Source organism: Oratosquilla oratoria, chromosome 3 (assembly GCF_046742065.1).
Source record: "Oratosquilla oratoria isolate Oo_2021 chromosome 3, ASM4674206v1, whole genome shotgun sequence".
Classification (NCBI taxonomy): Eukaryota; Metazoa; Arthropoda; class Malacostraca; order Stomatopoda; family Squillidae; genus Oratosquilla; species Oratosquilla oratoria.
In genome coordinates this window covers 79,122,446-79,145,522 of record NC_134779.1, presented here as the reverse complement: position 1 = coordinate 79,145,522, position 23,077 = coordinate 79,122,446, and the positions used below count along the sequence as shown (strand labels likewise).

Here is a 23,077-nt window from a genome sequence, read left to right as displayed (position 1 = left end):
ACATGATTATAGTGAGATAGAAATAAATACTGAGACTTTTAAGATTTGTGGAATCATTAGAAATATATATTTAAGAATTTTACATATTGTTCAATAAAATCAATTGACAAAAAAACTTATAACTTTGAGTTCAATTTAATTAATGGATACGAACGTTGGTGGTGGAAGCTCATGAGATCGGGGTAAAACGTACGTTGCATGGTAGAAGAAGCTTAAGGTAATGGGCATTATATAAATATAGCTTCATGACATTTGACACTTTTGTTATCATTTTAACAGTGAATCACTTTTATATTTAATTATGTTAACATCACACTTTGAACTTACTTATTTAGTGTTTTTTGAGCGAATACTCAGATCCTATCACTGAATTCTCAATCTTTCCAGATAGTTGCGAGTAAGGTATATCACAGAACTACAGAAAATCTATTTTCCCTAGATACTGCTGTACTGAACACCAGTCATGACAGCAATCAGAATCGCAAAAAGTGCACTCCGGAAACAAATAAAGACGAAGCTAAATGAACTAAAGTTTAGTGACAAGACTCTGCAATCTGAAGCAGTTCACCAGAAGTTATTTGCACATCCCATTTATGTTCAGAGCAAGAGGATATCAGTATTTCTCAACATGGATGATGAAATCCAAACCGAACCAATCCTCAAGCATGCATTTGAATATGGGAAATCGTGCTATATACCAAGGTAGTGTTGTACTACACATTTGATTTGTATGTGGGATTAAACCTTAAAGTAGGTACAGGCACAAAAAAAAAAAAAAATTGTGTTGCACATGAAAGACCATTTCACTAGAAACAAAACATTTTTAAATAGCTTGAAAAATAAGGGATATATGATTTTTGAAAAAAAAGATCAATTTTTTGGCCAGATTTTACCATAAAGTGTGAGAATTAAGGGTGATAATTTGTAAAGATTTTGGTAAAGAAATGCATATAAACTCTAAACCACAGGTCCAATTTTATTGAAATTTGAAATACTTGGGTTTTATGGGTCATCAAATCACCTGATTATGTGAAAAATAATGTGGAGCATCTCCATCATACCAAATTTGCCTTTTCATGGCAACTATAAGTTGTCAATTTAGAGATGATCATCAGTAAAACCCAAACTGCTGCCCCAATTGACATACAACTTGGCATGTGAAGGTTTTATGGGTTAAATCTCCTGAGCATGTCAAAAATAATGTAGGACCTTCCTTTTATACTATTCTTACTAATACTTATCATGTTGCCATGGCAACTATTGTCAGTTTAGAGTGTGGTAAGTGTTATTGGGAATATTAGTGCTTACCTTTGTTCGGAAAACTTTCCCTCAAAGTGTTATTTTCTTTCGATTCATGAGCCTTTCCTGAAACTTCGAACCACGCATATCGTAACTTTAGATAAGATACAATTAAACTCCCCTCCTCTTAATTTGTTAAATCTATGTGATTTTAGGTTTGATAAATCGTGAATTAACTTCGAGAAACTACTTAAAGTGAATATTAACCCGTGGCCTTTGAGCTCTTTTCGATCTTGTAAGAGTCCCTCGGAATACGATCCGCAATCGTCGGGTCAGACACCAGACAACCTAGAGCTCTGGTTCTAGATGTACCTCTTATTTAAACACACCTTGGCAGAGGACCTTATGTCTTCAGTTTCAGAAGGCCTTCAGGATCTTCTAAATTCAAACTTACCAACATTTGAGAACCCAAGCCGGCAGAAATTTGTGATCGGTAAGCTCTCAAACTTTTCCTGAATTTGTTAAACCTCAGTTTCCATAAGAGATAATCATCCATAAAATCAAAATCCCTGGCCCAATTGATATGCAACTTGGCATATGAAGGTTTTATGGGTCAACAAATCACCTGAGCATGTCAAAAACAATGTAGGACCTTCCATTTATACTATTCTTACTAACACCTATCATGTTGCCATGGCAACTATTGTCAATTTAGAGATAGTCATCAATAAAATCTAAACTGCTGGCCCAATTGACATTCAACTTGGCATGTGAAGGTTTTGTTCAACAAATCACCTGAGCATGTCAGAAACAATGTAGGACCTTCCTATTATATTATTCTTACCAATACCTATCATGATGCTATGGCAACTATTGTCAATTTAGAGATAATCATCCATAAAATCCTAACCGCTGCCCTAATTGACATGCAGTTTAACGTGTGAAGGTTTTATGGGTCAAAAAATCACCTGAGCATGTAAAAAACAATGTGAGACATCTGCATCATACTATATTTACATTTTCATGGCAACAATTAAGTTGGCAATTTAGAGATAATCATCAATAAAATTCAAACCGCTGCCCCAATTGACATGCAACTTGGCATGTGAAGATTTTATGGGTCAACAAATCACCTGAGCATGTCAAAAACAATGTGGGACCTTCCTTTTATTTTATTCTTACTGACACCTATCATGTTGCCATGGCAACTATTGTCAATTTAGAAATAAACATCCATAAAATCCAAACCCCTGACCCAGTTGACATACAACTTGGCATGTGAAGGTTTTATGGGTCAACAAATCACCTGAGCATGTCAAAAACAATGTAGGACCTTCCTTTTATACTATTCTTACTAACACCTATCATGTAACATGTTCCATCAATGTAATGTATGCACAGCTAAAAGAACTCTACTATCACATTAAAAAGTGCATATATAGGTGCCTTAGCCCTTACCCTTAGATTGCCTCTCGGTACACTAACCAGTCAGTACTGCAACTTTACCTTGAAGAGCTTCTTCCTCAAGGGAATGTTGCCCCCCCGATGGATCATGAGGCAAGTTGCATGTCAATTGGGCCAGCGGTTTGGATTTTATGGATGATTATCTCTAAATTGATGATATTTGCCATGGTAACATGATAGGTGTTAGTGAGAATAGTACAAAAGGAAGGTCTACATTGTTTTTGACATGCTCAGATGATTTGTTGACCTACAAAACCTTAATATGCCAAATTGCATGTCAATTGGGTCAGGGGTTTGGATTTTATGGATGATTATCTCTAAATTGACAATAGTTGCCATGGCAACATGATATGTTGGTAAGAATAGTAGACAAGGAAGCTCCTGGATTGTTTTTGACATGCTCAGGTGATTTGTTGACCCATAAAACTTTCATATGCTAAGTTGCAGGTCAGTTGGGCTAGGGGTTTGGATCTTATAGATGATTATCTCTAAATTGACAATAGTTGCCATGGCAACATGATAGGTGTTAGTAAGAATGGTATTAAAGGAAGGTCCTACCTTGTTTTTGACATGCTCAGGTGATTTGATGACCTGTTAAACCTTCATATGCCAAGTTGCATGTCAATTGGACCAGGGGTTTGGATTTTATGGATGATTATATCTAAATTAACAATAGTTGCCATGGCAACATGATAGGTGTTAGTAAGAATAGTAGAAAAGGAAGGCCCTGCATTGTTTGTTACATGCTCAGATGATTTGTTGTCCCATAAAACCTTCACATGCCAAGTTGCATGTCAATTAGGCCAGCGGTTTGGATTTTATGAATGATTATCTCTAAATTGACAATAGTTGCCATGGCAACATGATAAGTGTTAGTGACAATAGTACAAAAGGAAGGTCTACATTGTTTTTGACATGCTCAAATGATTTGTTGACCCACAAAACCTTCATATGCCAAATTGCATGTCAATTGGGTCAGGGGTTTGAATTTTATGGATGATTATATCTAAATTGACAATAGTTGCCATGGCAACATGATAGGTGTTGGTAAGAATAGTAGACAAGGAAGCTCCTGAATTGTTTTTGACATGCTCAGGTGATTTGTTGACCTATAAATTTAACCTTCATATGCCAAGTTGCAGGTCAGTTGGGCTAGGGGTTTGGATTTTATGGCAGGTATTAGTAAGACTAGTATAAAAGGAAGGTTTACATTGTTTTTGACATGCTCAGGTGATTTGTTGACCCGTAAGACCTCTATGTTCTAAGTTGCATGTCAATTGGGCCAGGGGTTTGGATTTTATGGATGATTATCTCTAAATTGACAATAGTTGCCATGGCAACATGATAGGTGTTAGTAAGAATAGTGCAAAAGGAAGGTCCTGCATTGTATTTTACATGCTCAGATGATTTGTTGTCCCATAAAGCCTTCACATGTCAATTGGGCCAGGGGTTTGGATTTTATGGATGATTATCTCTAAATTGACAACATGAGAGGTGTTAGTTAGAATCGTATAAAAGGAAGGTCCTGCATTGTTTTTGACATGCTCAGATGATTTGTTGACTTATAAAACTTTCACATGCCAAGTTGCATGTCAATTAGGCCTTACCTTTAATGTTGCCATGGCAACTATTGTCAATTTAGAGATAATCATCCATAAAATTCAAACCCCTGGCCCAATTGACATGCGACTTGGCATGTGAAGGTTTTATAGGTCAACAAATTGCCTGAGCATGTCAAAAACAATGTAGGACCTTCCTTTTGTACTATTCTTACTAACACCTATCATGTTGCCATGGCAACTATTGTCAATTTAGAGATCATCATCCATAAAATTCAAACTGCTGGCCCAATTGACATGCAACTTGGCATGTGAAGGTTTTATGGGTCAACAAATCACCAGAGTATGTCAGAAATAATGTAGGACCTTCCTTTTATACTATTCTTACTAACACCTATAATGTTGCCATGGCAACTACTCTTGTCAATTTAGAGATAATCATCCATAAAATCCAAATTGCTGGCTCAATTGACATGCAACTTGGCATCTGCAGGTTTTATGGGTCAACAACCTGAGTATGTAAAAAACAATATAGGACCTTCCTTTTATACTATTCTTATTAATACCTATCATGTTGCCATGGCAACTATTGTCAATTTAGAGATAATCATCCATAAGATCCAAACTGCTGGCCCAATTGACATGCAACTTGGTATGTGAATTTTTTTTGGGGGGGGCCAAAATTCATACCAGAACAATGTAAGTATTATTTGTCAACAACACCCTCTACGTACTACAACTAGTAGTATCTCTGACATGTGTAAATAAACAAAAGTAACAGAGAATCTCAATATATCGAGTAGGCATTTTTAGTTAGCAAATGCATAGCCAAGTTATCACCAACGATTTTAAAGTTGCTCATTTCTGGGAGAAAGAGGATGAAGAGCATGTTTATCACATTAAATAGTTCATACATTGGTTCCTTACCTTTAGATTTTCACTCAGAAAACTAATTTACCATGGCTAATGTTGAAATTTGCATTTAAATCAGTGAAAATTAGCATAGTTTTGAAGAATTGGGCATACACTTGTAGAACAGCAAGACAATTTGAAAATCCTGCACATGCGCTGAATGCTGCAAGCATTCAAACTGAGGCATATCCATTTGAACATAGCGCAAAAGATGGTGGTGTAAGCATTAAATCCGCAATGGTGGCGTCGCCCATGGATTCGCGTGTACCTATTGTATATTTTCAGAGCAAGAGAGTATTTCTTGGAATGGATGATGGAATTCAAACAGAACCAATCCTCAATCATGCATTTGAATAGGGGAAAGTGTTCTATATATCAAGATAGTGTTGTGCTACATAGTTGTATATGGGATTAATCCTTTAAATTTAGTTTAGCAGAGTAAGTTGCAAGATTCTAAATTGATCAAGGAATATTGTTATCTGTAATTGTCACTTTATTGGGTGTTCTTTTGCTCTTGTTTTACTCTTGCTAAGTGAGAGAAATAAATGGTTAATTTCTGTTTCTAATGAATGTGTACTCACACTCCTATAGTAACATGGAAATTGCCCTATATCTGCATAACACAAACAGTCTAGTGTTTCTTCATGGAGTTGTTTTTGAGAGAAAGAATTATTGGTTGCTACCAAGCTGTGGTTTCTGGTCAGAGAAATAGTTTTGATATTTTTTCTTTTGGATGGCTCATTGTCAAGTGTATTTGTTACTGAAATCAGTTGTTGTTCTTGTTCAGCAAATATATTCTGAAAGTATATTTTGCAGAGGATTTGTATCTATACATGAACCTTCCACAACCAAGAACAAGGTAAGCCTGTGTAAGCCCAGGAATTTTAAAGTAATATTATTTTCATTTAATTGCTCGCTGGCTGAGCAAATTAGGGCGTTGTTACTTGTGGCGAAGGTCGAGGGGATGGCAGTTTGAATCCTGCCACCAGTGAAGTTGAACCAAAGGCATGGTTCATTAAATTCCACGCTACAAAGTCCTTTGTGAGGGGCACCATCCTATCCTTCCGATAGGGGGAGTTTGTGACGTTAAACCATATCATCATCATCACTACAATATAAGTGAGTGTATTGTAGCCCCGCCCATCCATGATGTCACTAAGACACATTTGAACGTAGATATAAACTAGGGCCATTAGTTTTAAGAAAATGAGGAAAAATTTCCAACCTCCAGTTCAGGATTCCATTAGAAGAATATTTTAGGGAGAGATTGTGATGACTAGGGATTGTCCTAAGAAGCAAAATGGAGTTTCATGATATAACACAAAGGGGGAGTTGGTAGATTTATGCATGGATGCGAACACATATGCCAGTCTCTCTGTTTCTTGTGCATAGCTAGATTAGTCTTGCACCCTAACTATTCCCATTAATAGGTATGTCAGTGCGTTCTGCAAAATTAATGGAAATACGTGACCATAACTGAAAATAAGTGGACATACATTGAAAATAGATATGATTATTAAGTATTTAGTCAGTCTCACACCCCAACTATCCTCATTAACAGGTAGAAAAGGGGTTGAGGGAGTGTAAACAAGAAACACTTGTTGCGTAGGGTAGGTGATCAAAGGAATCACGTATCATTCGGGTGGAGTTGTTGTGCAATTGTTAAGTGAAATTTTGCCCGCAAACGTTCTCTACAAAGGACATAGTAGATCTGAGGTTAGGTTTTGATAGAAGTAGACGAATCAGACACTTAGATAGTGGCCAGAAGGTTGGAATGTAAGAACCACGCCCACACACATGCCCCTGACTTACTTGAGGTGCCCATATGCACTGATTCCCATAGCCTCCATAACTGCGTCATAAACTACCTCGAATGTTCAGGTTATTAAACCTAAGTCAGTTGAGTCACTGTAATTGTTGAACAGGACCTACATATATTTTCTTACTGTGTGTATTACAATTTATTGACTATTGGAGAAGAACCACATATATATTTTTAACTACTTTGCTACAATTTAATAATCAGTGGATAGAAAACTATATATTCTTTCATTACCCAATTTGGACATCGCTGTTGTTATATTACGAAAGGCCTACCACTACCAAAAACATCTTAAACAGCCTGAAAGAAGGAGAATGGAATTAAATGTGATTTAACGAGTAGTTTTCATTTCAGATCATATATACTCATATAAGTGATTGGGTGGTGGCAGCAAATACCTTTAAGTCATTAGGCTTAATTTCATAATTCCCATGTCACCCTTATATAGGTATATTTGATCTCTCTTATTGGAGGTGCTTTGGTTAAACACTATTCTATAGAGGCATCATAAACATCTTGCCCTTCCATTCCTCAATTGAAAGACAACAATACATAAATATACCAAGGCTTTTTCCCCCTTACAAGGGAGGTAGCCAAAAAGGAAAAGGCATAAAATCATTCCCACCCATTCCATCCTTGAATACACTCCACACCCCTCCACTCTCCCTCTTATCTTAGCACCTCCTGGATGACAGGTCATCCCTGCACCTTGTCCACTGCCCTGGGTCAGAAGCAGTGTCACAAGACACAGCACATCCACAGCAAGGCCACTTCATTAAATCAGCGACCCCCCCCCCCTCCGTCCCCCCATGCATAAAAGGAGAAGACGGGGAGAAATCCCTTCGGGCTGTGTCAAATTTTGCTCACACATACTACCTCACCCCCCATCCCTGCCCATTCCACCTCATGCATCACAACATCATCCATATACAACCATTCTCCATTCACCCCTGTCCTCTCCTGTCCTTCCTCAACAGACATTCCCCTCTTCCCCAAAGCCCCCTTCACCCCATCCATCCACCTCATCCTAGGATGTCCCCTCATGTTCACTCCCTCCACATCTGCCTTCCATACCTCTTTTACTAGTCTTTCTTCACTCATTCTTTCCATGTGTCCAAACCATCTTAATACTCTTTCATCAACCCTATCTCCCAACTCCCTTTCCACCCCTGTTCTCCTCATCTCCTCATTTCTCACTCTAGCCTAGTAACCCCCATCATACTTCTCAGACACCTCATCTCAAACACATTCAAACTCCTTCTCTCTTCCTCTCTTATGTTCCATGTTTCTGCCTCATACAGTGCTGTTGGCACAATCACTCCTTCATACAGTCTCCTCTTAGCATCCATTCCCAAATGTCTATTCCTCATTACACTCTTTAAACCACCAAGGCATTTACTCGCTTCTCTCAATCTACATTCTACCTCCACCTTCACTCCACCTTTTCCTGCCATATTTGCACCCAAGTATCTAAAACTATCCACTTCCTCCAGTCGCACTCCCATAATGCTCACTACCAGTCTACTGCCACTTTCACCCCTTGTACATCTCATCACCTTACTTTTACCCACATTTATCTTTAGCTTTCTTCTATCACATACTCTCCCAAACTCTGTCACCAACTTCCTCAATCCCTCCTCCGATCCTGCCACAAGCGCAGTGTTGTCCGCAAACAACAGCTGGATCACCTCCCACTTTTCTCCATTTTCTTCAACCATCTCCAATCCCTGACCCACTACCCTTGCATTTACCTCTCCCACTACCCCATCCATGTATAAGTTGAACAGCCAGGGCGACATAACGCATCCTTGACGAAGTCCCACCTTTACCTCGAACCACTCACTCTCCATTTCCAATCCTGACACAAGCTCTACTACTCTCATAAAAACTCTTGACAGCTCCTAGAAGCTTTCCTCCTATCCCATATATCTGCATAACCTCCCACAGTGTCTTTCTGTCTACCCTATCGTAAGCCTTTTCCAGATCCATAAAAGCCCAAAAAACATCCTTCCCCTTTCCTATAGCTTTCTCACATATTTGTCTTGCCACAAAGATCTGATCTACGCAACCTCTACCTGTCCTAAATCCACACTGTTCCTCACCAATTACTCCCTCTGTTCCTTTCCTAATCCTCTCAATCAAGATCCTCCCATAAGCCTTCCCAAATACACTTAACAAGCTAATCCCTCTGACACTACTACATTCACACTTGTCCCCTTTTCCCTTGTAAAGTGAAACTGTACAGGCACTCCTCCAGTCCTCCGGCACTCTACCCTCTCTCCAGCAAACATTAAATAACCTCACCAGCCAGTCCACCATCACTGTACCTCCTTTTTTTATACATTCTGCATGGCATCCATCCAGAATAGGTGCCTTACCTGCTTTCATCATCTTAACAACTGCCTTCACCTCATCCTTCCTTATTTCTCCTCCATTTTCCTCACTCATCACGGTCATTTTCTTAGCATTTCCCACTGCAACTATCTTTCCTTCCCTATCCTCCTTCACATTTAGCAACTCCTTAGAATATTCTGCCCATCTTCCCCTTACTGCCTTCTCTTCCATTATCATCTCTCCATCTGCACCTTTTACCTTTTCTTCTCTACTTGATTCGCCTCCTCTTCCTCTCTTAATTTCTTTCCAAAACATCTTTTTATTACTTTCAAAATTTTCTGTCATACTCTTACCCCACTTCACATCTGCTCTCCTCTTTGCAACCTCTACCTTTTGCTTTACTTCTCTTTTCTTTTCTTTGTACCTCTCATATGACTCCCTCGTCCTATTTTGTAACCAATCTGTGAAAGCTCGCTTCTTCTCTTCTACAACCTTCTTTGTTTCCTCATCCCACCATTCACTACCCTTCCCTCTATTCCCTCCTGTCCTTCTTGTTCCACACACCATCCTTGCACACTTTATGACTCCCTCCTTGAACCATCCCCATTCCTCCTCCACACCTAGCTCTACTCTATCCTTCACTCCCTCCCACTCCTCCTTCAGTTTCTTGTACTCCTTCTCCTTCTCCTTTTCATTGAAAGAGTTCACTCTAAGCACCTCCCTACCTTTTGTCCCTTTCCTCTTTCTCCATCTATCCTCCACTCTCAACTTACCTTCCACCAAAAAATGATCTGATAGTCCCCCACCCTCTCCCCTTAGCACATGTACATTCTTAACTCTTCCTATCATAGTCCTATTTACCTCTACATAATCCATCAACACTCTATCTACCACCCTTCCATCCACCACCCTCTCCCATGTGTACTTATGCTTGACTTTCTTCCGAAACACTGTATTTGCTATCATCAACTCTCTAGACACATTTCCACCATCAACTCTCCACTACGATTCTTTCCTGGAACTCCACATTTCCCAACCACTCCATCAATTGGACCATTTCCTACCCTAGCATTAAGGTCTCCCAGTACTATTACATTGACATTTCTCCCTAAATCCTTTATGCACTCATTTAAATCTATCCAAAAGGCCTCCCTTTCTTCTACACTCTTCTCACTGCCAGGCCCATATGCACTTACAAAAACCCACATCTCCTTTCCTAGTTTCACCTTCATCCACATTATCCTTGAGGAAACCTCCTTCCACTCCACTACACGTTTACCTATCTCTTCACTTACTAGAATAGCCACTCCTTCCCTCCCTCGCCCTCTCTTCACTCCTGATAACCTCCCACTTACACTCCCAAACTCACTCTTCCCTTTCAACTTAGTTTCACTCAAAGCCAACACATCCATCTTTCTTCTCACAAACATACTACCTATCTCTTCCCTTTTACTCTCATCTGTACCACATCCACGCACATTAAAAGACCCAAACCTTAGGGTGCTGGTCAGAAAACCCAGACCCTCTTATGCCTCCTCTTTTTCATTTAGGAATGTCCCCTGTGGGGCTACAAGGAGAAGGAAGCCTAGACCCAATACCCATCCCTTTCTTCTTGCCTCTTACGATCGAAGTGGAAATACTTGGTGGCAGTATTCTTTTCCCCCACCACAGGGAATTCCCCCACAGCAGAAAATGAATACTTAGAGAAATGGTACAGGACAGCAGCAAGGGGTTGGAGGACAGCATAACGGAGGGACAGTCGTAGTATAAAAGTGTCATCATTTCTCTATGAAGAGTTTTCCTCTATCATAGACAAAATGATGTGTGGCTCTGGTCTGTAAGCGCACCCCATATAGACCCTAAAGTATTAACTGCATGCTACTTTGCCACAATAACAAGCAGGCAATACCCCAGACGTTTATGACTTTTTTTTTTTTTTTATGGCGGCACCACACCTACTTTGGTAATAATTGTTGTCTTGTGTTTTACCATCTGGAAACCTGCAGCCAAAGCAGCTAGACCCTCTTGTTAATTGATCTATTGTCAGGTGTAATAGTGTTGGATTGTTTTTATGTAACTGATTTGTAGTAAGTTGGAGAAGGGGGCTATCAGCTCTTCATGTGTGAAAAGGTTGAGGAAGTGCAAATGAAATTTATAATCTACTGTTTCCAAATTTGCTGATGATACAAAACTGTGCGGAATGGCAAATGATCACTTAAACCAATTAGATATTCAAGAAGATTTAGATAAATTACAGCAATGGTCTGAGAAGTGGCTAATGAAATTTAACACAAGTAAATGCAAGGTAATGCACATAGGTAAAAATAACAGTAAGTACAAGTACAAGTTATTTGGAAATTTGTTAACAAAAGTGAATAGTGAAAAAGATCTCGGCGTAATTATCAGTAACGACCTCAAATCATCCAAGCAGTGTATTTCAGCCTCTGAGAAAGCAAATAAGATTCTAGGACTGATTGAATGATCCTTTAATTTCAAAAGTCCATCACTCATTAACAAGCTATATAAATCATTAGTTTGTCCACATTTGGAATATGCTGTTTCCGTATGGCCACCGAATCTCATTAAAGACATTGACAGACTGGAAAAAGTACAACGGCGAGTCACAAAACTGATTCCAAGTATCAAAAATAAATCATACAAAAATCGACTAAAACATATGAATCTATTTTCCCTAAGAAAGTGTAGACTCAGAGGTGACTTGATACAGGTCTTTAAAATTGTAAAGGGAATTGACAACATCAAAAGTGACAAAATTTTCACATTGAATAAGAATCAGACAAGAAACAATGGTCTCAAGCTGTCCGGAAATAGATTCAATTTGGAAGTAGGCAGAAACAACTTTGCCAACTGTGTAGTTAATGAATGGAATAAACTTCCTGCACATGTAGTGCAATGTAGTTCAGTTCGAAGCTTTAAGAATCATTTAGATAAACACCTAAGCAAGATGCTGTAATGATTATGACTTATTTTATATTATTTGTTTTTGTTTTGTTATCATTTGTCTGTTTGATTTTCATTTATTATTAGTTATATGTCAATTTATTATTATTTACTATTTACCTGTTGGTTTATTATTTAACTATACCTATGCATTTATTTATTTTATTGTTATTTACATTATTATAGTTTTTATTTATTTTTTATTATGATTTTTTTTTTGCATCCGACCTAGATATGGACCAAAAGGTCTCCTGTCGGCATGCTCCGCCTTTGTAATCCTTTTATTGAGAGGTATTTGGACTGGTCCAGAGACCAAATGTCAACCCCTCAGGGATGCACCTGTAGATGGAGGTGAGGCTGTTGACAGGTTTTGAAGATGGGTGGGAAGGAGATGATTCTCTCTGAAGTCTATTTTATAGGACCTCCATTCAGAGGCACCCATTGCTGGTCTTAGGTAAAGATAAATTTGGTAATCATGTTCATATTGTGTCCCCAGGAATAAGAGCTTAATTTTTATGTAAATTATAGTCATAGTTGTATACTGTTATACTTTATAGAGTATTACTGTGTTTCCTATTTATGCAGTCAAGTCACATTTCATATATTACTGAGTAAAGATATATTTGCACTTGTATTTTGTTGTCTATTATTTATGAGTACTTCTTTCTTTGGGGACAATGTCATGCCAAGGAGGTGAAATCATAGAGGTGGTTAAAGGAAGATTTAAGGAAGCTACCAGAAAATGAGGCAGAATCAGCAATTTAACCTCTTCAACAAGAGTCAAATTTTCACATGCAGCATTGGATGCCTATTGTACGATGCATCACACTACTTGTGTTTTAGGATATAAAGTCATTGCTGTATTACTCATTCTCTTTAACTCTGAGTAGTAATAGACACAGAAAACATAATCACACCAGTTCACAGAATTAGGGGTTAAGTGAGCTACATCTACAAAATAAGTATAATCTAAGACACCAACAATGGCATCTTCGTATACCCACTCGTGCCTCATGACACTTACATAGGCGTCATCATATCGAAAAGGTTAAGAAATTATCAGTGTGAAGGAAAAGTGGATATGCATCAAGTAAATGTGACCCCTCTCCAGGCCCAACCTTAGCTCATGCTAAAGCTGGCTCCGTATCCTTGGAAAGCCATTGCAGGAGATGATCACCAGTAGCCATTGGAAATCAAACTTAGGTCCATGTAGAATTTTCTTTCATTTTCCAGAACATATTGTAAGAAATATCATCTCAGGAGTTAATTTAATTAAGTGGATCCTAACTTCCAATATCTGAGTTGTTTTCATTAACCATTTTCTATTTCTGATACCATCCTCACTACTTGGCTGCAGTGCAAATGTGACAAAAGGTTCTACATTCTTATTTTCATATTTGAATCTGAGCACTTTTTTTTTTCAGTAAAATACCAGTTACATTTAGTATTTATTCTACTTTTTATATATGTTACATATGTATTTACAATTATTTTTTCATAGGTATGATAGCAAGACAACATTCATGGATATGGTGCGGTTAGGATCCTGGGAAGAGTATGATGCACTTCCTGTGACCAAATGGAACATCAAGCAGCCACCCCTTGATGCCACTGTTGAAGAAGCTTTGTCATCTGGAGGCCTGGACCTTATTCTCATGCCTGGCCTTGCATTTTCTAAGGAAGGCCACAGGTAATCCTTTCTATATGTAAAGTATACTTGTATAGTACATTTGTGACAGTAGACTTATCCAATTCATGGAGAGATCATGGTGGTAGATTGAATTTGAATGAAGAGGGTAGGTTTCAGGAAGTGGGGAGTTTTAAATATTTGGGGTTTTGTGTGACAGTAGGTACAATAGATGTTGAGGTGAATTGTAGAGTAAAAGAAGCAAGGAAATGTCTGGGTGGAATGAAACTGTTATGGGTAATAGATATTTGGGGATGAATGCATATGGGAAGTTGTATGAAGGAACAATTGTTTCCATGCCTTTGTACTGAGTAGAGATGTGGAATATAAGGGAAGCAGAGAAGAGTCTGAATGATTTTGTGATGAAGTGTTTGAGAAATGTGATAGTCATTACAAGAATAGAGTGAAAAATTGGAGGTGAGGCAGAGAACAGAGGTGGGTGGGAGCAGTTAGATAGAGTAGGTTGAATGCTGTGATTTGGGTATATGAAAAGATTAAGGTAATACTAGTAAAGAGATTGTGAAAAGCAAAAGGGGATGTATTGCTCTGAAGAAGACTAACAATAAGATGGATGGATAGGGTAATGGGAGATCTTTGAATAGACGTGTCATGTCTTCCATGGTCTTCCATGCAAGGAAGAGATTGCAAAAAGATAGGAGTGAATCTAGAGTGGTTGTGAATGGATGAAGGGATGACAAGACTTGAAGTGATGCTCTTTGTAAATTAATTTGAATTGATGAGAGGAGCCATCATATGCTGAAGCAGTAAGGGGTAAATCAGCTTCAGCTGTGGAAGAGCTGTGCTTTACTGTGTTGCCTTTGATTCAGACAGTGTGGTGAGGGACAAGGACAATCCTTCACTCCAAAGACAATGTGGGAGAGGTGGTTAAATGTGTTTTAATTGTATGTATATGAGTGGACATGTTAACAGGATGGATGAACAGAGACCAACCAACATTTAAATGAAGTGGAATCTATGCTATAGGCATCCAGTTGGTGGATGGACAGTATGAAGGCTACCACAAAGAGTAGGTGTGCTCTGGTTGAGGAGATTGAAGTGTTGTGTCAAGAGTGAGTGGAATGGAGAAGGTTCATTAAAGTCAGCGACTGACCAGGCATGTCCCCCGTCTGGGGGTATTGGCTGCTTGTTATTGTGGCAAAGTAGCATGCAGTTGATACTTTAGGGTCTATATGGGGTGCCCCTACAGACCAGAGCCACACATCATTTTGTCAATGATAGAGGAAAACTCTGTTCATAGAGAAATGATGACACTTTTATACTACGACTGTCCCTCCGTTATGCTGTCCTCCAACCCCTTGTTACTGTCCTGTACCATTTCTCTGAGTATTCTTTTCCTGTGATGGGGGAATTCCTTGTGGTGGGGGAAAAGAATACTGCCACCAAGTATGCCCACTTGGATCGTAAGAGGCAAGAAGAAAGGGACGGGGATTGGGACTAGGCATCCTTCTCCTTGTAGCCCCACAGGGGATATTCCTAAAAGAAAAAGAGGAGGCATAAGAGGGGCTGGAAGTTCTCGGACCAGCACCCTAAGGTTTGGGTCTTTTAATGTGCGTGGATGTGGTACAGATGAGAGTAAAAGGGAAGAGATAGGTAGTATGTTTGTGAGAAGAAAGATGGATGTGTTGGCTTTGAGTGAAACTAAGTTGAAAGGGAAGAGTGAGTGTAAGTTTGGGAGTGTAAGTGGGAGGTTATCAGGAGTGAAGAGAGGGCGAGGGAGGGAAGGGGTGGCTATTCTAGTAAGTGAAGAGATAGGTAAACGGGTAGTGGAGTGGAAGGAGGTTTCCTCAAGGATAATGTGGATGAAGGTGAAACTGGGGAAGGAGATGTGGGTCTTTGTAAGTGCATATGGGCCTGGCAGTGAGAAGAGTGTAGAAGAAAGGGAGGCCTTTTGGATAGATTTGAATGAGTGCATAGAGGATTTAGGGAGAAATGTCAATGTAATAGTACTGGGAGACCTTAATGCTAGGGTAGGAAATGGTCCAATCGATGGAGTGGTTGGGAAATGTGGAGTTCCAGGAAAGAATCGTAGTGGAGAGTTGATGGTGGAAATGTGTCTAGAAAGAGAGTTGATGATAGCAAATACAGTGTTTCGGAAGAAAGTCAAGCATAAGTCCACATGGGAGAGGGTGGTGGATGGAAGGGTGGTAGATAGAGCGCTAATGGATTATGTAGTGGTAAATAGGATTATGATAGGAAGAATTAAGGATGTACATGTGCTAAGGGGAGAGGGTGGGGGAAAATCAAATCATTTTTTGGTGGAAGGTAAGTTGAGAGTGGAGGATAGATGGAGAAAGAGGAAAGGGACAAAAGGTAGGGAGGTTCTTAGAGTGAACTCTTTGAATGAAAAGAAAAAGGAGAAGGAGTATGGAAAGAAGCTGAAGGAGGTGTGGGAAGGAGTAAAAGGTAGAGTAGAGCTGGGTGTGGAGGAGGAATGGGGATGGTTCAAGGAGGGAGTCATAAAGTGTGCAAGGATGGTGTGTGGAACAAGAAGGACAGGGGGAAATAGAAGAAAGGGTAGTGAGGATGAGGAAACAAAGAAGGTTGTAGAAGAGAAGAAGCGAGCTTTCACAGATTGGTTACAAAATAGGACGAGGGAGTCATATTAGAGGTACAAAGAAAAGAAAAGAGAAGTAAAGCAAAAAGTAAAGGTTGCAAAGAGGAGAGCAGATGTGAAATGGGGTAAGAGTTTGACAGAAAATTTTGAAAGTAATAAAAATATGTTTCAGAAAGAAATTAAGAGAGGAAGAGGAGGCGAATCAAGTAGAGAAAAGGTAAAAGGTGCGGATGGGGAGATGATAATGGAAGAGAAGACAGTAAGAGGAAGATGGGCAGAATATTTTAAGGAGTTGCTAAATGTGAAGGAGGATAGGGAAGGAAAGATAGCTGCAGTGGGAAGTGCGAAGAAAATGAGAGTGATGAGTGAGGATAATGGAGGAGAAATAAGGAAGGATGAGGTGAAGGCAGTTGTTAAGATGATGAAAGCAGGTAAGGCACCTGGTCTGGATGGATGCCATGCGGAATGTCTGAAAAAGGGAGGTACAGTGATGGTGGACTGGTTGGTGAGGTTATTTAATGTTTGCTGGAGAGAGGGTAGAGTGCCGGAGGACTGGAGAAGTGCCTATATAGGTCCTCTTTACAAGGGAAAAGGGGACAAGTGTGAATGTAGTAGTTTCAGAGGGATTAGTTTGTTAAGTGTATTTGGGAAGGCTTATGGGAGGATCTTGATTGAGAGGATTAGGAGAGGAACAGAGGGAGTAATTGGTGAGGAACAGTGTGGATTTAGGACAGGTAGAGGTTGTGTAGATCAGATCTTTGTGGTAAGACAGATATGTGAGAAAGCTATAGGAAAGGGGAAGGATGTTTTTTGGGCTTTTGTGGATCTGGAAAAGGCTTATGATAGGGTAGACAGGAAGGCACTGTGGGAGGTTTTGCAGATATATGGGATAGGAGAAAAGCTTCTAGGAGCTGTCAAGAGTTTTTATGAGAGTAGTAGAGCTTGTGTCAGGATTGGAAATGGAGAGAGTGAGTGGTTCGAGGTAAAGGTGGGACTTCGTCAAGGATGCGTTATGTCACCCTGGCTGTTCAACTTATACATGGATGTGGTGGTGCGAGAGGTAAATGCGAGGGTAGTGGGCAAGGGATTGGAGATGGTTGAAGAAAATGGAGAAAAGTGGGAGGTGAGCCAGCTGTTGTTTTCGGACGACACTGCGCTTGTGGCAGGATAGGAGGAGGGATTGAGGAAGTTGGTGACAGAGTTTGGGAGAGTATGTGATAGAAGAAAGCTAAAGATAAATGTGGGTAAAGTAAGGTGATGAGATGTACAAGGGGTGAAAGTGGCAGTAGACTGGAAGTGAGCATTAAGGGAGAGCGACTGGAGGAAGTGGATAGTTTTAGATACTTGGGTGCAAATGTGGCAGGGAAAGGTGGAGTGAAAGTGGAGGTAGAATGTAGATTGAGAGAAGCGAGTAAATGCCTTGGTGGATTAAAGAGTGTAATGAGGAATAGACATTTGGGAATGGATGCTAAGAGGAGACTGTATGAAGGAGTGATTGTGCCAACAGCACTGTATGAGGCAGAAACGTGGAACATAAGAGAAGAAGAGAGAAGGAGTTTGAATGTGTTTGAGATGAGGTGTCTGAGAAGTATGATGGGAGTTACTAGGCTAGATAGAGTGAGAAATGAGGAGGTGAGGAGGAGAACAGGGGTGGAAAAGGAGCTGGGAGATAGGGTTGATGAAAGAATATTAGGATGGTTTGGACACATGGAAAGAATGAGTGAAGAAAGACTAGTAAAAGAGGTATGGAAGGCAGATGTGGAGGGAGTGAACATGAGGGGATGTCCTAGGATGAGGTGGATGGATGGGGTGAAGGGGGCTTTGGGGAAGAGGGGAATGTCTGTTGAGGAAGGACAGGAGAGGACAGAAGACAGGGGTGAATGGAGAATGGTTGTATATGGATGATGTGATTGCATGAGGTGGAATGGGCGGGGGGGATGGGGGGTGAGGTAGTATGTGTGAGCAGAATCTGACGCAGCCCGAAGGGATTTCTCCCCGTCCTCTCATTTTATGCAATGGGGGGACGGAGAGGTGGGGTCGCCGATTTAATGAAGTGGCCTTGCTGTGGATGTGCTGTGTCTTGTGACACTGCTTCTGACCCAGGGCAGTGGACAAGGTGCAGGTTTTTTTTTTTTTTCTCTTGTGTAATTCTAAGTGGATGAAGGTGGGCAGGTCACTATGGAATGAAGTGGCAGGGGTAAGCCAGCTTTGGCTGTTGGGCTCAGATGTGGAGATGCTGTCTTACTACATTACCTCTTGGCTCCATGAGGTGCCAAAATTGTAGGGACAGCAAATGGGTATGGGATGGGTGTAGAGTGTGTGTGTGCTTTGATTTGGTATATGTATATATATACCACTATAACTTCTTTTTGTTGGTCCTTTCTTGTTAAATCTCTCTAGTACTTGTTGAATGATGTTTATGAATAGCAGTGGTAGTAGCAGTAGCAGCAAGGTAAAGCAGTGGTAGTAAATAAATTTTGATCGTTGGGCCCTGCTATGGAAGAGCTGTACCTTGCTTCATTGCTTTTGATAAATCAGTGGTGGGAAATAAAGTGACTCTTTATCTCCTGTAATGCATGCTTTGACATGGCCAATCCCCTTACAAAGGGGAAAGGGACTTTATATATATGTAAGACTTTATTTCCAATGTTAAACTTAATTTCAAACCCTAGAATCCATTGGTGTACATGAGCCAACTTTAGGACAGATAGTTCTATTTAGCTGAAAGGCCTTCAAATCTTTGACTGACAGTGGAGTCTATTTGTAGAGACTTAAGCTGAATGAAATTACCTAGCATGAACCAGAACAAATTCAGTGAATATGCCACTATGTTGAACGATTTAAGTAGTATGTATTTATCATTTAGAAAAGCTGCTTCACTGTTTTTAAATGTTTATCCTTTCTTCAGACTGGGGCGAGGAAAAGGCTACTATGACACGTACCTGTCCAGGTGCCGAGAAGTCCTAGGTCATGCCCCATCCACCATAGCCTTGGTTTATAGAGAACAGCTTGTTGATTATGTGCCAGTGGAGAGGAGTGACATTCCTGTTGATATTGTCCTGACGGCCTGAGAGATGACAAGATAGTGTTATTGACCTCTCCAATATGGTGACATCCTGTGAGTGAAAGAATTGTCTGGTACTCTCCAGAATAAAATTTGTAAAGGTCATCATTGTAGCAAAGGGTTTAAACTTCACCAGCTTAAGGAGTACTCATAGGAATACAGGATGTTCTCATTTTTAACAAAGGATGTACTCTAATTATGTATACACAACTTAAGAATTCTGTGATTTCAATTATTTTTCCAATTTTAAGTACCATAATGGTAATTGCTATTGACACAGTTTCATGACTGCAACCCTAATCAAACCTATTTTGACATCTAAATACACCACATCTACAACTCTGTATTGAGTTTTCTATCTATATGCCAGAAGACTTCTTCCCCATAATAAAGGAATAGCCAGCCAAGTAGTCACCCCTCCCTCACCCATCCCACACACATCTATCACCCATTTGATTCCCTTTTATCTTATAAATCAATATTCTAGGGACTGGGGACATCCCTGTGGACCAAGTCACTCAGCATTTTTTTATGACTTTAGACTAGTTTCTACTCAAAATATGAGTAAGGACAACTTTTAACTTGTACTATCCCTCCATTCTGCTACCCTCCTTAAATCTGTAACTTCACTCCTAGGGTGCACTATTGTCCAAAAGGATGAAAGTGCCAGTTGTTGCAGACAAAATACTCTAAAAGACAATTTTCACGACTAATAAAGTATGTCTCAAATATGTATCCCCATATCTTCATGGACTTTTCATGGTCATACTATTTCAGGTTTCCAAGACAGTTGATAAAGAAACAGTTTGTGTGGATGCCAGTAAAATGCCATTTGAACCAAAACAAAAGAGTATTTCTACTTGCATCTGACACCTTGTGGTTGGGAATCTTTTGAATAGTTGTTGTTGTTGTCGTTCCCTAGACTTTCTGTCTGAGCAGTCCCGTCTCCCCAAGGAATGCCACAGCCGAAACTGGGTTTTCCCACAAATCCTTTATAGAGTGTATGTTGTGTTGTTGTCGTTGTCGTCGTCGCCGTCGTTCCCTAGACTGTCTGTCCCAGCAGTCCCGTCTCCCCAAGGAATGCCACAGCCGAAACTGGGTTTTCCCACAAATCCTTTATAGAGAATATGTTGTGTTGTTTGCGTGCATGATTGTGTATAATGCAGATTTCCATTATGTGTTGCATGGTATGGGGTGAAGTGTTACATCCTGGGCAGCTGTTCACAATGCGGTCATCCAGCCTCTTCTGGTAGCTTAGAAGTGCTGGGTGGTGGCCGCACCGCAGTCTGGCCAGGTGGACTCTGTCCTTTCGTGGGAGAGAGGATTCAGAAGGGTGGATATCAAGGGATCTAGCATGCAGCAGTGTGTTGTCTTTCAGTGTGTTAATGGAGCGGTGAGTGATATGATTATGAATATGTTTCCGGAGGCTGGTATTTGGTGGTTGTGGAGGAAGAGAAGAGAGTATCTGTGTGTGATACAGGTCTTTGGGTGTTGTTTTAATGTTTCTTGGTGTGTGTGGGTGTTCTGCTATGTAGTGTAGCGGGTGTGATGTGTTTGTGGTGGCTGCAGCAAGTGTTTGTGTGCCTCTCATGTCGAGGTGGTCCTTGACTTTGAGGACATTTGTTTCATGTGAATAGTAGGAAATTGTTAGTGACGTGCATTATTTTAGATGTGATTATGTACTTCAAATTGTTAGGAGGACAGGTTATTCTAAAATTGTTTGGTTCATATGTATATGTAAAATGAGAACCTTCTCTTAAAAGTGTCCATTTCCCAAGTTGTATTGCCTATATTCTATTTATTTATTTTTATAATATATATATTTTTTTTCATATGTATATTATAGGTAAGGAAACTAGTTCCAATCTACATCTTGGCTTTGGGGATTATATAGTCTACTGTAGATGGTTTAATGATCTCTTTCATGGAGATAAATGTAAGTTAAAGAAAAAATTACCATGAGACATACAGCATATATACATGTGTGTGTTTATACATGTATATATGTTATGGAAGAAATCACTTGTAACACTGATGCAACCACATATGAAACCTGGCTGTGAGCAAGCTTTGAACTAAGGTTGATGCAGGCATGGGACCCACACGCTACCATTCACACTCACTGAATGTGTGAAATGTTCCCAAACCTGAGGCATATACTAGCTCCCAGGAGTCAGACTGGCTGAGATACTACAGCCCTGAAGCCCATTTTTACCAGGAACACTAACATCACTTAAGTGTGATGTAACTTTGAAGCTTTTATTTGCTTTGCCATTGTAACAGTTATGAGATAAATCACTCGTGACAGTGATGTAATCAAATAATAAGTCCACATAGGTGCAGGCCATGCACACTACTGTATGTACACACTGAATGTATGAAATGTTCCCAAACCTGAAGCATATACTAGCTTCCAGGAGTCAGACTGGCTGAGATACTACAGCCCTGAAGTCCATTTTTACCAGGAACACTGACGTCACTTGTGTATAAAGCAGCCTCAGAGTTTTTATTTGCTTCGTTGTTGTAACAATTATGGAATAAATCACCCATGATAAGTGATGTAATCAAATCATGAAACTCGACTGTGAGCAAGTTTCAAACCAAGGTCCATGCAGGCACAGACCCTGCAACCTACTGTTCATACTCACTGAACATACAAAATGTTCCTGAACCTGAAGCATATTCTAGCTTCCAGGAGTTGGACTGGCTGAGAATGGACTTCAGTGCTGTAGTATTTTAGCTGGTCTGACTCCTGGAAGCTAGTATATGCTTCAGGTTCAGGAACATTTTGTATGAACAGTAGGTTGCAGGGTCTGTGCCTGCATGGACCTTGGTTAGAAACTTGCTCACAGCCAGGTTTCATGATTTGATTACATCACTTATCATGGGTGATTTATTCCATAATTGTTATAATGTCAAAGCAAATAAAAGCTTCAGAACTACCTCACACACAAGTGACATCAACGTTCTGGTAAAAATGGACTTCAGGGCTGTAGTATCTCAGCCAGTCCAACTCCTAGAAACTATTATATGCTTCAGGTTTGGGAAATTTTTCTATGTTCAATGTGTATGAATGGTAGCATCTGGGGCCTGTGCCTATGTAGACCTAAGTTTGAAGCTCGCTCACAGCTGGGTTTCATGATATATATATATACACACACACACACACACACACACACACACACACACACACACACACTTTCAACGAACGGACGGCTTGACGAACGCTCTGAAGAAAAGTGCAGATTGAGGATACCAACGCAAAGAGAAGTGCCTTTTTGTATTTGCAGGGGGGGGGGAATTGCTCGTGAGGTAGTGGGAAAGTAAGGAAAGAGGAGAGGGGGAGGGATTACTGGGGAAATGGAAGGTAATGAGGATGTGGAGGACTTGGCCCAGGCAGACGGGCGGAAGGTCAACATGAAACGACCACCGGATGACGAAATGGCAAATAAAAATGTAA

The 23,077-nt window shown here is 40.0% G+C and overlaps 1 protein-coding gene across 1 annotated transcript; it reads left to right on the top strand.

The window, feature by feature from the left end:
- The first annotated feature begins 133 nt into the window (after positions 1-133).
- Mthfs (methenyltetrahydrofolate synthetase) lies at positions 134-22,815 on the top strand. Its single transcript, XM_076182634.1, has 4 exons — positions 134-217; positions 388-702; positions 13,793-13,981; positions 19,462-22,815. Exons 2-4 carry the CDS (start codon positions 464-466, stop codon positions 19,622-19,624), a joined length of 591 nt encoding a protein of 196 aa, XP_076038749.1. The 5' UTR covers positions 134-217; positions 388-463; the 3' UTR covers positions 19,625-22,815.
- Positions 22,816-23,077: the final 262 nt, after the last annotated feature.

Excerpts from the sequence above, each read along its gene's own strand:
- Mthfs (XM_076182634.1), top strand. The coding sequence starts at position 464 with ATGACAGCAATCAGAATCGCAAAAAGTGCACTCCGGAAACAAATAAAG. Across the intron at positions 703-13,792 it reads AAATCGTGCTATATACCAAG|GTATGATAGCAAGACAACAT; the intron begins GTAGTGTTGTAC and ends ATTTTTTCATAG. Across the intron at positions 13,982-19,461 it reads TTTTCTAAGGAAGGCCACAG|ACTGGGGCGAGGAAAAGGCT; the intron begins GTAATCCTTTCT and ends TCCTTTCTTCAG.